At 46.5% G+C, this 15495-nt stretch overlaps 1 protein-coding gene across 1 annotated transcript; it reads right to left on the bottom strand.

Annotated features, from left to right (window-relative positions):
• Nucleotides 1–9854: 9854 nt before the first annotated feature.
• On the bottom strand, nt 9855–10349 carry LOC136523869 (uncharacterized). The gene has a single exon (XM_066517405.1). The coding sequence runs from the start codon at nt 10347–10349 to the stop codon at nt 9855–9857; it is 495 nt and encodes a 164-aa protein (XP_066373502.1).
• Nucleotides 10350–15495: the final 5146 nt, after the last annotated feature.

The raw sequence follows: 15495 nt of genomic DNA, 5'->3' as shown, positions 1-15495 counted from the left end.
GTGCTCATGACATTAAAATAATGTTTATGTTTTGTAGCCCTCTGGATCAACATCAATAACTACAATGAAGAGTAAAAATGTTCGAGGTTCCAAAAAGCCATTGGAGGGCCGTTTTATCATCTCGGAGTTCAATGTGGATACAGGCGAACCGGGGGGGGGGGGGGCAAATAAAACGAAATTCATGCACCACTGTGGTTACCTTGTAAGGGACCGGCTCCCGATCAGTACTCGCGAATGGAAGAAGAAGACCAATGCTCCTCATATCAGTTTTGTCTCCGATCGTGACAAGACGTTAATTTGGAATGATGTCTTGGAACATTTCACGCTCCAAACAGATGGTTATGATGATATAATAGATGGTGATGAATTGAAGGAGTGAGTTAGGGATTGGGCAATGAAGAAGATGGCCACCCAGTTTCAGACTTGGAAGAAACACCTATACACGATATATGTCAAGAAGAACATAGCACCAGATTTCACTGTCCCAGACCCGATCTCAAAGCAGAGGCCCTATTGGGATGAGTTTGTACAGTACAAGACGTCAGAAGAGGGTGTGAGTCGGGTGATAAAGAACCAATGTAATGCCCAACAGAAGACATACCACCATAACTTGGGATCAGGTGGCTACCCGACTGCCATTAAGAAGTGGAACAAAATGGAAGCAGACCTTCTTGCCAAGGGTATCACACCAGAATTACTCGAGTGGGGAGAGCGTGCAAAGAATTAGTTTTTCGCTCATGGGGGAACACTAGACCAGGAGATAGGGAAGTGTGTTTATGGCGCAAGACTGTAAGAAGCAGCAAAAAGATTGTTTTATGCTCATAGAGCTACTGCTAGTGGTGCGTTTAGGCCCAACAGAGAGAAGAATGAACTGACATACGCCATCGGGACTATTGAACACGGTGGTCGAACTAGAGGCAAAGGAAGTGTCTCGTGGGAGCATGGATTCCCTCAGGACAGACCTTCCTACAGAAGCCGCTAGAGAAAGAAGGAAGAAGAGGCACAGCGGCTCTAGAGGTTGGAGGAAGCGGTGCGTGAAGCACAGGAGCGGGAAAAAACCTTGAAGCGAGAATGCAGGAGAAAATCAGAAGGCAAGTGCAAATAGCAGTGAGTGCAAGCAAGCAGGCATCAGAGCCAGGAATCAACATTAGCCCCCAGCTCAGTTGAAAAGCAGCTGCGCTTCCACGGAGATACCAAATCAAGGGGACACAGGACTGCGCTTCCCTGTGGATGACGTCACTAAACCTTGTACATCGTGTGAGCTACACATTCCGAAGGGGAATTCCACAATCAAGGTGGCTATCGGTCTTGTTAATCCTATCGACCGAACCAAGACACCAAGGATTCATGAGAATATAATCCAAGAAGGATATGCTACCATCTCGGTAGATAAAGCTGAAAAAGGTTTTAGTGATTTGCCTCTTGACATTTCTGGAGGTGATGGCGAGAAGACTCTAGGAGAAGCAGAGAAGACATTCATTCTATGGCGTAAGCGCTACATCATCATTCTTGGGATGTCGCCTCCACCTCCTCCTGAACTACCTCACCATAGGTGCGGATGAAAACACTACATCATTAATTTATATTGGCTTAAATAATTAACAATCTGCTCATAATAATATGTCATTCCTTTTTTTGTAGCAGATCCTCCCCCAACCTAAGTCCAATTGTTTAATCGCCAAATCATCATAGTGCTCTGTACGATGACAATGTGTTCGAAGGCGAGGCTGCATCCACACCATCTCCAAGGAGGTCTCCAACGCCGCAGCCGCCACCTCCAAGGAGGTCTCCAATGCCGCTGCCACCACCTCCAAGGAGGTCTCCACCACCTCCCCCACCCCCGCCTACCAAGAAGCCAAGTACTAGCAAGAGGCCAGCCCCGCAAACGAAGAACCAGCCCCCGCCGGCAAAGAAAGCCACCGTGAAACCAAGGGCTATTCTTAAAATAATATCTGAAGAGAAGGAAGAAGTAACTAATGCATATAAAAAAAATATGTCCAGATTCTATGACAAACTTAAAAAGGATCAAGAAGTAAGGAGAAACCCGAAAAAACCGTACTTCTTCGTAGCTCTAGATATTCTAAGAAAAAAGGTGGCTTCTTACCAGCAACAACAGCGGGAATCTCGTAAGCCGTCCAAAGCAACGTTAACGGACTATGACCGCACTCTTACCAAGTCAATTGAGGCGGCACAGAAAAAGAAGCGAGCAGGGAAAGGAGTTGCACAACTCGGACAACAATCACACCAATCAGTCCCCCCGCTAGTTGTTGGTAATGAATATGGTTCGAATTTAGGATTAATGCATCAGGCAAACATACCTCCGGATATCGATTTGGATCACCTTGGTGAATTTATTGAAGAGACTGGTCTCGACCTTTACCAGATGTTTGGTGATAGAAACTTTGAGAGTGCAGCGGAGGTTGATATTTGGAAGAAAAAATTTGTACTAGGCCAGAGTCTATACAACCCTCAAGCCTTAGATGATCTGGGGACGTAAATATACCTGCTAAACAAGTGGTACATACAGGCGTCTACCGGTGGATACTTCAGCATTGGTGTCAGAATTAGAGACGAACATTGGTGCCACCTGACCTCTCTAGACAAAGTTATCATTAGCTGCTATTGCCTGTAAGTAATAATTCTTTCGATCTATTATTAAACTCATCATATGTGTGTATATGCATATAAATTATCCTAACAAGTACTATATATATGCAGATTTATAATGACAGAGCGCAGAAAGAAAGGCTGCAATGAAATTGGTTTTGTTGATCCCCATATAGTATTCAAAGACCCAGTTACTCCAAAGCCTAATTAGAAGTCTGAGTCAGAGAGTAACCTCATGAACTTCTTAGTGAACCAACGTCACAAGAAGGATATACTCTTCCCCTACAACTTCAAATGAGTATTAATAATGTTGATCATCCTTAATGGCTCATATGTTTATTCTAGTTAATTAATGAGTGTTATGCGTTATATCCTATAAACACATGCAACAATCACTGGATATTGATGGACATCGATCTGGTGAAAAGTCACTTGATAATCTATGACTCGATGAGAAAACCACAACAAGACTACCAAGATATGATAGATATTATCCAGAGGTAATTTCGGTATCTCTAGCAACTATATATACACACAAACATGATGATTAACTATATATGATGACGTGGCAAATTTTTTATTGGGCAGTGTTTGAAAAACCTTTATTGAGAAGCAACACATGGAAAAATGCAAAGCGCCACTGAATGTAATCCCTTTGAAAGTAAGTCCCCTAAATCACATCATCTTTATTCATTAAACATATAGCTTTCACCAGATCACCAGATTTGATGACAAATCTTTCTCGTAAAGTGGTGTCTGAGACAGGAACAGGGGAACAACTACTGTGGTTACTATGTTTGTGAGTTTATCAAGCAGGTCTTCCAAAGAACTCCTACAGAGAGACTCAAAGTACGTTAAAAATACACTATATATTTATTTAATTATTATTATTAATTGTGTTATTATGTCTTTATATATATATGTATGTATGTACATATATTAATTTATTTTCCTTTAATTCAAACCTGTAGGCTCGATGGTTGGAGGAAAAGGTCATACAGCAAGACCAGTTCAATTCAAGAGTCTATAGCCAGATTTTTTAATGACCAGGTCATCGATTCCAAGGGCGAGTTCTACTTCGACCCAACACTGCCATGGAAGCCAAGCTAGAGGATGAGAGAAAACTTGTTATATCACAGCAACTGTAATGCAATCTTTTGTAATATATACACATGAAATAATATAATGTAAAATACACATATGCATGCATGCATGCATGCATATATATATATATATATATATATATATATAGTTCTATGCTTGAATTGTGTCATTTAATACGTTCATTGTGCTTGAACTGAAACATACTATATGCGCATATAAATGTATTACTAGCAGCGTACAATACGACTTCGAAAACCTATTTTGAAAAGAAAACAAAAAAATAACCTTTAGTCCCGGTTGGTATTACCAACCGGGACTAAAGGGTGCCGGCCCCGTGGCATGTCAGGATGCACCTTTAGTCCCGGTTGGTGTTACCCACCGGGACTAAAGGTCCCCCTTTAGTCCCAGTTCCTGGCCCGGGACTAAAGGACCCCCTTTAGTCCCGGATGCTTGCTCCCGGGTGGGGAATCGGGACTAGAGGGGGTTCCCCACCGGGAGTAAAGCCCGTCTCTGTACTAGTGTTGTTTGCCCCTATTTTTTTTTAAATTTGCAGATTTGCCCCTGTTTTTCAAATCCGAAGCTTCCACCTGCTCCTATTCCGTGAAGGGGAGCTAACGGTGTTAACTGAAGGCTGAAAAGACACAAATGACCTTGACATGAATGACACAATAATCAATAGGATTTTTTATGTGCTTTTTTTTCATTTATTTTAGACGAATGACAATACATATTTTGTATAAATATCAAAGTATAATATTTTGCAAGCATCACATGATACAAGGTAATGAAGAGAGATCCAGATAATATTATAAGCAAAATATTTGCATCATCATGCAAGAGTTGATACGAACCACATCAAGATTCTCATGTGCTGATCACAACTAAGCGCAACAAAATAAAGGCATCACTGCCAAGATCATGTCCAGGTCATACATGGTCTAGCACATACGTAAGAAATCACCTACTAGTTATTACATGTCCCAATCAGTAGTCATTTCTATAAATTGAGCAAAGTAGCAGGCCTTGAAGCACCTCTTCCTCTTCCTCTGCCTCTACCCCTCCCCTCCCAGTAGGTGGCCTTCCTCCTCCAACATTAGTAGCACCATCACTTCAAAACAATGTAGTAAAAATGCATCAATAAATATCCAATATGGGACGTGGGCATAAACCTATTCAAAGTATAAGAAACTGAAAAAGATACACATGGATGACATACTTGGTTGATTCAGTACGTGATGAACTTCGTCTACCTCTACCTCTACTAGTTCGTGGCCTTCCTCCTCCAATATTACTTGCATCATCACTTCAAATTAAACAGATAGGAAAAATGCATCATTAGGTTTGCAATGTGGGATGTGGACATGAAATATGTTCAAAGCATAAGAAATAGGAAACGAGTACACATGGATGACTCAGTAGTTGATGACCGTCTATTGTGTTGGATCTATGAAAGGATCCAAATCAATAGGTTGAGTACTCAGAAGGAGAGTTTGAAAGTTCCAAACAGTAGGGTGAAACCTACATTTGGTCAGTGAGAACTGCAATGGACCATCAAAGTCATTGATTTGACCAACAATATGGACTTTCTCATTCTCTTTGTTGAGCTCAAACCACTCCGACAGCTGTTCATCAGTTGTAATCTCAATAGAATCATGCTCCAGTGCCCGCCACAGAGAAATATATTGCTTTGAACCCCATAAAAAGCTTTCACCAATGAAATCCACTAACCCCATAAAAAGCTTTCACCAATGATCTGGAGCTACCCCACTCGTCGCCCCCCCCCCCCCCCCCCCCAGCACGCTGACCTGCCTCCACCTCGCAAGGACCCCGTGCGGCCACGGCGGTGTTCTTTCGAACCTGCGTCGGGTGGACGGGCATGGGAGAATGAGGGGGAGGAGTCCTCTGTTTGGATAAGGGGCACTACAATCTTTTTTCCTTTTTTCCAAATATTTATTTTTTGGCTATTATTTATCACCAGCTCACGGTGTTGAGAAGTAGGGGCAGATGGTACCTTCGATTGTGAAAAACAGGGGCAAACTTGCAAACTTTAAAAAACAGGGCAAACGAGTAGTTAGAGTTGAAAACAAGGGCAGAAATGCAACTGTCCCTATTTTTTAAGTCCCTTCTACCCTTATTTTCTCTCTCACACACACTAACTCGCTCACTCACTACTGTGTAAAAAATGTTTTTTGGTTAAAAACAGTTCTTAGGGGTAGTTCTTGAAACCGATACTATGCAACTAATTGTGAAGATATAGATTTTGTAGAGACCGAGCTGCCACCGCACCTAGAAATGCGAAGCCAATCACCTCTCTGAAATGAATTTATAATAAGGGCGGCTTGTTTTTATGAACCGTACGTCTTTGGAGATATTTTTAACTTTTTGAAATTTCCTCTGCATCGTATTTGCATTTTCCATTCTCCTGTCAATCTTTACGTATATATTTACCATCCATATCGTGATCCACTATTTTACCATTTTAAAGTCACTATGCACAATTAATGGTTGTAAAAACTAAAAACTGCTGCATGCATTACAATTGAAATATTTTTGCCATTTTACAAAGTGTAACAAGAGGTAGTGAAAAGTTTCGCTAAATTTATATCCAGTAAAATCTTTCCATGCATCTTATTCATTAAGAAAAGAATTTGCACATTTATTTCCTATGTATAATAGTATTCAAACTTTCTTATACATGTTGCTGTACAAATTGCCACGCACGCACCGTGCCCACACACCATGCGTACGTGGTCAAATCAAAAGTTACAAAGAAAAACCAATCGAAATCAATCAACAAATTAAATCCAACCATCGATCAGCAACGCCGACGGGAAAACCATTCATGAGAACCAGATGGACTGAGCGAGGGCAGCCTTTGGCCGTGGATCTCTGGAGTCTGGACGACGTGAGACACACGTGACCGTCCACGCACCGCGCTCGGCACAAGACGAGATCATTAGAACTTGTGAAGCGCGCGTGCCCACGGCCCAGACACGCCGTCGTCGTCGGTCACCACCCACCATCCATCCTATGGCGGCGGGCAGCCGTTGTTGGGGCTGTTGGTCTCGCACGACGGCCCCGCCCCCAGCTGCTGCAGGTACAGCCGCCGGAGCGTCTCGACGACGAAGACGCCGCCGTTCGGCAGCGGCCCGTCCCCACTGGCCGCCCAGCCACCGTCGCCGCTCAAGGGCCGCGCCTCCGCGCCTAGCACGGCCAAGAACAGCAGCACCGCCATGATCACCACCGGTAGAACGAGTCCTCCCCTCCTCCTCATGGCCATTGCCATGCGGCCGAACCGAACTACTTGTTACCTAGCTCGCTCCTTCTTGTTTGCGAGTAACTAAAGCCCCGGCCGTATCAGAAAGAACTTGCGTAGTGCAAGCAAAGTAGGTAGCCACGGAACGGGTCGCGGCGTATATATAAGCAGGGAGGGGTGCAGAGCTGGGCGAAGAGGCATTGCGATCTCGGGCGGGCGGAAGTTGCATGGCGGTGACTTGGTTTCGTTCGCGGATTGCCAGCGCAGCGCGTTCATCAGAAAAGTCGCCGCGCGCGCCACGGATCGTTTCATTTGCACCGGCGCCACGCCATGCATGTGTTCCCGTGCCTGCCTGCCCTGTGTGTTACAAGTAGAAGCGGAATTAGTGGCAGCAATTCCTCGTCGCCGTCAGTGGGGCCGGCCGCACGTACGGCGGCGACGAAATGAGCCGCTCGACGGCGAGGAGGTCAAACGTCGGAGCCTTCCGTGTTGGCAGCAATGACCGGGTTGCAGCACCTGGCGCCGGCTTGATAAGTCAAGCGGACCGATTAGTTGGACCAAAACTGCCGTGGCAACAGGGCTAGCTATACTTCTACTTGGGCCACCATGCATTGTTCGCATCAGGGCTGGCTGCTCGTACACAGAGAAGCCGGCTAGTGGTGTGTTTCTGTTCTTAGACAATTTTTGTTTAGATAGACAGGGAGGAACGAAGTGGTTAGAGTTTGACCCGGTGCTGGCCCTGTGGGACAAGGCAAAGGCAGGTTCGGCCGTTTGGAGTTTGACTCGACCGAGAATTAACAATCCCCTGTAATGCAGCGGATCGGTTTTGTCATGGATCATGTGCGCGCGGGAGCGGGCACTTCCGTACCAATTTGGTCCTCTTCGTCGTTCACACACGGTCGTCGGGGGCTTGGAATTCTTTCCTCGTTGCTTGCATTGCATGGCGATCGAGCATGCACGCTCGTCCTTGGTCTGGTCAGAGTTTTCACCTTGGGAGGGAGGGATGCTTCTCCAAGTCAAATTTCAGTATCGCCATTTCCAAGAAAGCGCTCGAGAGGTTGGCCAGAAGATGCTACCAGCTTCGTCTTGTCGTTAACACTTTAACATGGTTCGATCAGCGGCTGGCTTGTTTCAAATAAACTTGCCTTGTTAATCTGCTGTCATCGCAAAGTTGTCAGCGTTTCAGTGCTGCACGGTATCTATCTGACTACCAGAAACTGTGAGATCACGTCCGGCAGGTACCCTGCTTATATACAAGTAAAAGAGCAGAACATGGTATTGGCAAATCATGTAACGTTTTGCCACGAGATTTGACTAGTTATTACTAGTACCAAATTATCCAGCTAGGTCAAGCATGTAGGCAACGCAACACTGATCAATCAAGAGACGGGGAGATCCTGATGACTTGCACAACTCTCGGTCCTACTGCCTACGTGCTGTGCCGTGAATTTCCTCGTCCCGTGCGGCACGGCTTTGGCCCGGCGACGGAGACGTGCTGCAGCTCTTGGCCGCAGCAAGGCAGGCAGGCCGGCGGGCGAAATTCTACGATCCCGGCCTCACGAAACATTCTCCTGTTCCAACTTCCGAGAAAATACCCGAGCACACTGTAGCAGTCCAGGTCCGAGGGAGGCGGCTCCGTCACTGTTGCAGTGGACCGCCGGCGGACTCGTTTCGGCAGGCTCCAAACTCAGTCACCTCCCTGCACGACAGGTATTCCAGGTCACAACTGTAGCTCTTCGCCACACAAAAAAAGAGCCAGCTAGCCAGCAATAACATCCCATATTAGGCAACACAAACCTACGAACACTTCAAAGGAAAGACCGAAGACGCAAGGCAGTGACTTGTACGGCTCTCCATCTTGCTCCTTCACCCGTGACCGTGGTGCTGTATGGGTTCCTTTCATCAGAACTATACCGAGCTGGTCCGAAGCACAACGTTCCGAGAAGAAAATGCCCAGGTAGACCGTAGAAATCTGGGGATTCTAGCTTCAGAAAAGTTACAGCTGACGGGACTCGCTTCTGGTTCCAACAAAGGGTGGCTTGATTGTCAACTTGCCACCTCCCTGCACGACAGGCAACACACAAAAAGTAAGCAAAACGTCGTCACCCTCTTAAAATCTAAACCCAGCGGTTGAATACACCGTCACCACATTTGACACGGTGCTTCAGGATATGTTCATGTCTTCATGAGCTGAACTACAGTTGACGAGGTCTATGAAACTGAGAGTAATGAATGCACTTGGTGTTTTGTCCTTAATTTGTTGTTCTCTCCTACCTTGTCTTGTCTTTCTTAGATAGGCATCTCTGCCTGGCAGCACCGTCCATCAAAATCGCTAACCACTACAGGAGCCAGGAGCCAGGAGGCATGAAACGAGATTTCTTTCACTGACACCACAGTCGACAACAGCAGATCACCCAAGTTGCAAGGGACATGACACGGAAATCCTGCCAAGCCAACTTGGTTTCGTCTGACCTTTATGCTTATGCACAAGTGTAGCTCATGAATTTCCAGCAGGAGCAGCAAGTCCACATGCATGGTTGTCATCAACTGACAAAATGTGTACCACCGATCGATTTTTTTATTTTTAGCTTTTTTTTTTTTGAAAATTTTTCACAAATATGTTCCTGGAGAAAAGATTTCAGAATTTGAACCCTTAGCTCGGCGCTATCATTGCTGGCGCCGAGCTTACACGTCTCGGCGCCAGCGTCATTGGCGCCGAGCTCTTGGGCTCAAAACCAACGTGGCGATGACGTGGCAGGAAGCTCGGCGCCAGTCACCCGGGCACCAATCTTGGCGCCGAGCTCGGCGCCAGGGTGACTGGCGCCTAACTTCCTTACGTATGGCCCCATTCCTCTCTCTTCCTCTCCCTCTCTCTCTCGCACCTCTCTCAGTTGCTCGAGCAGTGCAGCGCTGCCGTCGCCCGCGCCCTCTCCCGCCCACGGTCGTCCGCACCTGCGCGCCCTCTGCCTTGGCCGTGCACGCGCCCACGTCCGGCCACCCGCGCCGCGCCGCCATAGCGGCCGCGCCACGCCCAGCGTCGCACCGCAGCGCCCCACTCCTGCGCCGGCCGCCCGCGCTGTGCCGCCACCATGACTGCTCCGAACACCCGCGCCGCGCCCCACGCCACGCCGCCACCGAGGCCGCGCCGCGCCCCCACCGGACTGCCGCGCCAGCGCCCTGCCGCCCTCGCCGCGTTGCCACCGCGGCTGCGCCGCGCCCCGCGCTCACCCGACGTGCCATCCGCGCCCTCGGACACCTTGGCCGCGCCGGTGCCGTGACCGTGACCGTGCCGCCCGCCACCGCCGGCCTCGGTTAGGACCGGCCGAGCCGGCCTCGCCGCGCGGAGGCTGAGCTTCCCGCCCTCGCCGCGCGCCACCGCCATCCTCGGCCGCGCCCCCGCCGGCCCCAGCACCTACAGTGCCCTGCCTTGCCACCACCGGCCTGGCTCGTCGGCCTGACCCACGCCCAGCATCCGCTGCGACTCTGTCGACGTCCACGACTCCATCGTCGGATAGGTAAAAATTGTGAATTTGCAATGTGCGTACTTAGTTAGCTTTGATTGTAGTATAGTAGTTATTGCATTTGTTATTTACTAGTTAATGTGATGACTCAGGTAGTTGATTTAGTTAGTGATCTAGTGAGATAGATATGTAGATAGATAGAAACATAGATACATAGGTACATAGATATAGTTAGATAGCTACTTAGATAGGTAGTTACATATTTAGTTAACCAAATAGGATCTAGCTATTTAGTTAGTACACTGTATCTATGTATGTAGTTATTATCTTATTTACTTAGTTTGTAGTTAGAAAGTACTTGTTAGGTATTATCTATCGTCTAATTTGGACTAAAGGACATGTGTTTCGTTATATGTTTGAACTAGATGGACAACCTAGTGACCACATATCATGGAGGCACCGTTGAATACAATCGCTATGGATATGTTGAGTTTGTTGACATGCAAAGCGTGCCTGTGCTATTCAATTATAGGCCTTCATTTAGTGAGATGGTTGCAAGGGCTTGGGAAGAGCTGCATTGCCTTGGAGATGATGGCATTACAATTGAGGGTGTACTGCACCTAGGTTCTCCTCCCAACATCCTCAGGCGAATGATCCCAATTGATTGTGCGGATTAGTGGAAGAACTATGTGAGATCGGCTATGAAGAGCTAGCTGCAATGTTTGGACGTGGTTGTGCGTCGGGTGTTAGTTGATCCCATCCCTCATGGGTTTTCCCCACCAATGGGTCAGCAAGCACACATCGACCCTCCCATCCTAGAACCTGATAGGGATGTGGAGGTTACACCTACGGTTCCCGATGCTAATTCTGCCCCTAATGCGGTAGTTGGAGATGCTTGTCAAACTCATATTGTTATGGCAGATCCTCCTCATGAGTTCCCTTTGACACGGAATCATCTGAGTAAGTGTCTTAACCGCATGGTTATTGTGAGCTTATCCTCTTCCTTACATCCATTTCTTTCATTCTTTTCTCATTTATCTGCTTATGTTGCAGAAGACAGTCCTAAGAATGTGGATGTGGCCCCTGTTGCTGCTCAAGTGGACTTTGGAGACGGATTCTGTGGCTCTAATAGTGTTGAAATTATGCATGATTCGGAGCCATATGAGATGGCAAGGGCTCTTGATTCTGATGATGATCGCCCTGTTGAAGAGCTGACAGAGAGTGATGTTGAGATGCTGAGGCGTATCTTTCCCAGCCGTCGTGATCCAAGAGTTCACGAGTTCAGCGATCTTGCTCATTTTGATCAGGCATGTGCAGAAGGACGTGATGATGAGCTCCTAGAAGCTCCTAAGGCCGTCCCTAACATGGTAATTGAGAATGGAAGGGTGTTCAATGACCTCCCTACATTGAAGAGGTGGTTGCAGGCGTTTGCAGTGATACAAAAGAGACCTTACAAGGTCTTGCATTCATATGCGGAGCGCTGTTACACAGTTGTGTGTGACAAGGAACGCTGCCCATGGAGGTTTTGTGCAAGGAAGCAAACGGTCACCGAAAAGTGGAAGATCACAAAAGTTGTCGGGCCACACAATTGTGCTGACCATGAGCTGACACTAAGGCATCGGCAGTTGACATCTACCCTCATTGCCAAGCAGTTGATGGGAATATTGCAGGGAGAACTGAATATAAAGGTTAGGACAATTATTAGGACCATTAAGGCGTTGTATGGAGGTTATGTGATAACTTATGGTAAAGCTTGGAGGACTAAGCAACGAGCGTGGAAGATGATATATGGGGACTGGGAGGATGGGTACGAGCAGCTGCCAGTACTTTTCAATGCAATTAAAGCGATAAATCTAGGCATGCATTATGAGTACATCCCAACACCAAATGCATGAAAGAATGGGAGACAGATATTCTTCCGTGCTTTCTGGTGCTTCCCTCAGTGTGTGGAGGCCTTTAGGCACTATCGTCCCATCTTCTCCATTGATGGTATGTGAAAGCATCTAGGCCCCTTGTTGGGTTTCGGTGATTAATGACAATACAAGATTACTATAACTAACGTGTGTTTTACAGAGGCAAGTAAGTTAGGTCATGGTAATGGAGATCAATTGGGCAATCAAGGTTGTCATGCCCCTACGATGGAAATAGTTTTAGTTTTCAAAGGATGGACGACAAGGTTAAGGATGACTAGTTCTAAGTGTCGATTGGAGTTAGAGTGACACTTAGAGTAGTTTAGGACTTTGTTTTTCTTTTGGCCATAGTATTAAGGGGGGTATGGATGGGTAGCTTGACCTAGATGAGTCTAGTGAGTTAGGTGTGGTGCACACTTATTAAAACTAGCACTAGGTAGCTCCACAATAGCCCTATGATCCTATGGAGCAAACTTCACTCACATATGATCGAGAGTTGGAAGTGAATGGAGGGTCAAATGCTGACCGGACGCTGGCTCCAGTGCGACCGGATGCTGGCCGCAGGGTCTGGTCAGTACATTTGATCAAGGAATTGCATTCGATGCGACCGGATGCTGGAGTGATCAAATGACCAGACGCTGAGAGGCAGCATCCGATCGACTCTAGTAAGGTTCTAGAGAAGGAAATCTACGACCGGACACGTCCGGTCGATACTGACCAGATACTGAGGATCTAGCGTCCGGTCGAGTACAGTAAGCATCCAGTGAGGGTTTAATGCGATCGGGCACGTCCGGTCAGTGGTGATCGGACCCTGCCAACGTCCGGTCAACACTAAAACACTGGTGTGCGGGTTGAACTAACCGGAGCATCCGGTCAACATGACTGGAGCGTCCGGTCATCCCACAGAGGCACATAACGGTTCGTTTTTCAGGCCACCTTATAAATAGAAGCTCCACTCGTGTGTGGAGTCACTTTTGCTCATTCCAACAACTGAGAAACTGTTTGTAAGTGCCAAGAAGAGCAAGGTCCTAGTGAGGTGATTGAGATTCGTGAATCCAAGAGAGTAACCTCATTAGTGAATCAAGAGTAGCAAAGTGTGCATCCACCATTCTCATTAGGCTTCGAGTGGTCAAGTGAGAGTTCGTGCTTGTTACTCTTGGTGATCGCCATCACCTAGATGGCTTGGTGGTGATTGGGAGCTTGGTGATCACCCGATGGAGCTTGTGGGTGACCCAACTCAAGTTGTGAGCGGTTTTGGGTGATTCGCCGCGACGGAGTGTCGAAGAATCAACCCGTAGAGAGCACTTGATCCTTGCATGGATCAAGGGGGAGCTACACCCTTGCGTGGGTGCTCCAACGAGGACTAGTGGGGAGTGGCGACTCTCTGATACCTCGGCAAAACATCACCGCGTTCCTCTCTCTCTATTTACTTTGAGCATTTACTTTGAGCAATTCAATACTTGTCTTTACATTCATAGAATTGCCATGCTAGAGTAAGTTTGGAACATAGGTTGCAAGTCCGTTGTGCGTTAGATTAATAGAAACACTTTTCTAGGCACAAGGGGTTAATTGGGCTAACCGTAGGATTTAATTATTGCAAGAAAATTTAGAATTAATCCAATTCACCCCCTCCTCTTGGGCATCTTGATCCTTTCAATTGGTATTGGAGCCTCGTGCTCACGTTTTTAAGCTTAATCGCTTAGAGCAAGATGTCTCATGGGGATGGACCTCCTCCTATCTTTGAGGGAGATGACTTTCCATATTGGAAAATCCGCATGGAGGCGTACTTAGAAGCTCTAGATGTTGGTATTCTTAGAGCCGCCTCACAAGGCTTCCCAAAACCTCAGGATGCTACTAACTTACAAGGCGATGAGGTTAATTTTGAAAAGTGGAATGCAAAGGCTCGAAACACCATATTTAGAGGCCTTTGCAAAGATGTGTTCAACCGCATAAGGATCCACAAAGATGCCCATGCACTATGGTCGGACGTTTGTGCGCTCCATGAGGGAACCAAGAGTGAGCGTAAGGAACGCTATTATCTTGTGATTAAAAAGCTAAATTGATTTGAGATGCTTCCCAAAGAATGTGCTAATGAGATGTATTCACGTTTAAATGTTCTTGTAGAGGAAGTCAATGGGCTTGGACTTACTCAAATGTCACCATCCGACGTTGTGAGAAAGATCTTGAGTGTCCTCCCCATTGACAAATATGGGCACATTGTGACCGTGCTACACCAAGGTGATCTTTCCACCACTACACTGACACAAATCTTAGGAAAGATCAATGCTCATGAGATGTACATGCACATCATGCCACAAGATGGCTTATCCTCTACCAAGAAGAAAGAGAAGGACTTAGCATTCAAAGCTAGCCAAGACAAGGGCAAAGCAAGACTTGAGTATGAGAGCTCAAGTGATGAAGAAGATGAAGATGAAAATCTTGCTCTCATGGTGAAGAAAGCTACCAAGATGCTAAAGAAGCTAAACAAGAGTGGCATCAAGTTCGACGGCAAGAAGAAGAAGTTCTTCACAAGCTCTAGAAGAAAGCCAATCTCTGAAATTGATTGCTTCAATTGTGGTGAACTTGGTCATCTAGCACATCAATGCCCCAAGCCCAAGAAAGACAAGTTCAAGAACAAGAACAAGGACAAGAAAGATGACTCAAGTAATGAAGATGAAGATGAGAAGAAAAAGAACAAGCCATACAAGAAGAGAGATGGCAAAAAGAGGGACTTCCACAAGAAGAAGAAGAGTGAAAAGGCCTACATCGTCGGTGATTGGCTCACGGACATTGATTCATCTAGTGGACCATCCGATGATGATAGTGACAATGAGAAGGTGGCCGCCATTGCTATTGATCTTCCATCTTCACCGCCACCATCGCCATCATCCTCTACACACCTATGCCTTATGGCTAAGGGTGAATGCAAGGTAACTAATAATGATGATAGTAGTGATGATGATAGTAGTGATGATGATAGTAATGAAAAGCTTGATGCTAAAAATGATTCACTCTTAGCAAAATGCGATACATTGGAAAAGGCTAATGTTGAGCTTAGAGAAACAATTGATGCTATATCATCCAAACTCAAGGAGCTGAAATCTTCTAAGAAAGAGCTTAAAGATGAACATGATAAACTTGAGTGGGTGCACAATGA

The sequence above is a fragment of the Miscanthus floridulus genome, chromosome 18 (genome assembly GCF_019320115.1).
Source record: "Miscanthus floridulus cultivar M001 chromosome 18, ASM1932011v1, whole genome shotgun sequence".
NCBI lineage: Eukaryota > Viridiplantae > Streptophyta > Magnoliopsida > Poales > Poaceae > Miscanthus > Miscanthus floridulus.
This window is presented reverse-complemented; position numbering and strand designations above follow the sequence as displayed.

Coding starts and splice junctions, on each gene's coding strand:
- LOC136523869 (XM_066517405.1), bottom strand. CDS start 10,349: ATGGCGGTGGCGCGCGGCGAGGGCGGGAAGCTCAGCCTCCGCGCGGCG.